General features: G+C 45.0%; 1 protein-coding gene across 1 annotated transcript; it reads left to right on the top strand.

Annotated features, from left to right (window-relative positions):
• The first annotated feature begins 1,458 nt into the window (after positions 1–1,458).
• LOC135892119 (chemerin-like receptor 1) lies at positions 1,459–2,322 on the top strand. The gene has a single exon (XM_065419813.1). It carries the CDS (start codon positions 1,459–1,461, stop codon positions 2,320–2,322), a length of 864 nt encoding a protein of 287 aa, XP_065275885.1.
• The last annotated feature ends 300 nt before the right edge of the window (positions 2,323–2,622 follow it).

Below are 2,622 nucleotides of genomic sequence, written 5' to 3'. Positions count from 1 at the left end.
ATCGTCTTTAAGTGCTCCTTTTGTATCTCGATCGTCCAGGGTCCCCACTGTTTGTTTAGCAGGCTTCCTGCTTCTGATATACTTAAAAAACATTTTGTTATTACCTTTTGAGTTTTTGGCTACCTGTTCTTCAAATTCCTTTTTGGCTTTTTTTATTACATTTTTACACTTAATTTGGCAGTGTTTATGCTCCTTTCTATTTATCTCACTAGAATTTGACTTCCACTTTTTAAAAGATGCCTTTTTATCTCTCACTGCTTCTTTTACATGTTGTTAAGCCACGGTGGCTCTTTTTTAGTTCTTTTACTGTGTTTTTTAATTTGGGGTATACATTTAAGTTGGGCCTCTCTTATGATGTCTTTGAAAAGTGTCCATGCAGCTTGCAGGGATTGTACTTTAGTGACTGTACCTTTTACTTTCTGTTTAACTAACCTCTCATTTTTGCATAGATCCCCTTTCTGAAATTAAATGCCACAGTGTTGGGCTGTTGAGGTGTTCTTCCCACAACAGGAATGTTAAATGTTATTATATTATGGTCACTATTTCCAAGCGGTCATGTTATAGTTACCTCTTGGACCAGCTCCTGTGCTCCACTCAGGACTAAATCAAGAATGACCTCTCCCCTTGTGGGTTCCCGTACCAGCTGCTCCAAGAAACAGTCATTTAAAGTATCGAGAAATGTTGTCTCTGCATTTCGTCCTGAAGTGACATGTTCCCAGTCAATATGGGGATAATTGAAATCCCCCACTATTATTGAGTTCATTATTTTGATAGCCTCTCTAATCTCCCTTAGCATTTCATCGTCACTATCACTGTCCTGGTCAGCTGGTCGATAATAGAGCCCTACTGGTATATTCTTATTAGAGCATGGAATTACTATCCATAGAGATTCTATGGAACATGTGGATTCATTTAAGATTTTTACTTCATTTGATTCTACATTTTCTTTCACATATAGTGCCACTCCCCTCCCCTCCCCCCCTCCCCCGCATGACCTGTTCTATCCCTCTGATATATTTTGTACCCCGGAATGATTGTGTCCCATTGATTGTCCTCACTCCACCAGGTTTCTGTGATGCCTATTATATCAATATCCTCCTTTAACATGAGGCACTCTAGTTCACCCATCTTATTATTTAGACTTCTAGCATTTGGCAGGGGGTTAGATGAGATGACCCTTGTGGTCCCCTCCTAACTTTCTGTCTCTATGCGTCTAAGGTCTTTGAACCATTGGTGACATTGGCCTACAAGTATTTGATCCTATTTGAGCTCAGCTTAGGATCTGGGATGTTTGTAAACTCTGAGGAGATTACAAACATTGTGGCTGTCTCACTTTGCACATGTCCTCTCCTGCAGCCCTTTTCATTGCTCTTCCTTCCTTTGCTCAGTAGAACGTCTGCGCTGCCCCCACTGAGACCTGACGAAGGAGGGGATATTGTGACTGCAACTCTTCCAAGAATGGTGTCCCGAATCCTCTTCCTGGTGCTGTGTGGCATGGCCTTCCTTGCCGGTGTGCCATTGAACGGCTACATCCTCTTCGTCGCTGGCTGCCGTGTGGAGAGAACAGTCAGTGCTGTGTGGTTCTGGAACCGGGCCCTGGCCGATTTCATCTTCATCATCTTCCTGCCAATCAGATTGATTTCCATCTTCATCCACGACTTTCACTGCAGCTGGAAGCTGAGCAGCACCGTCACCTCCCTCCACATGTTCTCCAGTGCCTTCCTCCTCACGGCCCTCAGTGTCGACCGCTGCATCTTAGTGGCATGCCCTGAGTGGGCCCGGAACCACCGCACGCACCCCCTAGCTTTCGGGGTGGTTATGGGCTTGTGGGCCCTGTCTCTTGGGTTCAGCTTGAGGTACGGTGATCTCTTGGACTACCAGCTCTCACCTCCCAATATCAGCAGGTATTTCCATCCAGATGCAGGGAGGGCGAAGGCTGCAGTTGTGATCCAGTTCCTGTTTAGTTTTCTAATCCCATTAGCCTTGATCTTAATCACAGCCTTCTACACCTTTTTAGCTGCCAAGCTGAGAAGGAACAGGCTGATCCAGTCCACCAAGCCCCTCAAGATCCTTCTTGGCTTGATCCCGACCTTTTTCCTCTGCTGGCTGCCATATCACGTCTTCTTCTTCTTGCAGATCTCAGCTACGTACCCTCTGCCTCTTCTGAGCATAGGAAGTGCTTTTGCTTGTGTAGTGACATATTTCAGCAGCTGCCTCAACCCCATCTTCTACCTCACCATGGAGGAAGAGTTTCAGAGGTACCGGCAACGTGCATGCAAGCCCCAAACCACTGACACCTCGGGGCCAGAGCCAGATGAATAGGGGAACAGATGGAATTGTGGATCTTTGCATGGAGAAAGAATTTATTAGCTGGTACCCATAATATCCTCTTGACCCCAAAATTGTCTTTTTTAGAAAGAGATTTTTTTTCCCCTTATTCGGAGAAGAGCCACAAGAATGATTACAGGATTTGAAAACCTGCCTTGGAGTGAGAGTCACAAGGAGCTCAATTTATTTAGCTTAACAAAGAGAAGGTGAAGAGGTCAATTGATCACAGTCTGTAAGTACCTACGTGGGAACAAGTATTTAATAACGGGATCTTCAGTCTAGCAGAGGAAGGTC

This window comes from Emys orbicularis, chromosome 20 (assembly GCF_028017835.1).
Source record: "Emys orbicularis isolate rEmyOrb1 chromosome 20, rEmyOrb1.hap1, whole genome shotgun sequence".
Taxonomy (NCBI): domain Eukaryota; kingdom Metazoa; phylum Chordata; order Testudines; family Emydidae; genus Emys; species Emys orbicularis.
Note: the sequence above shows the minus strand (reverse complement) of the source record. Positions and strands in the feature narration are given on the sequence as shown.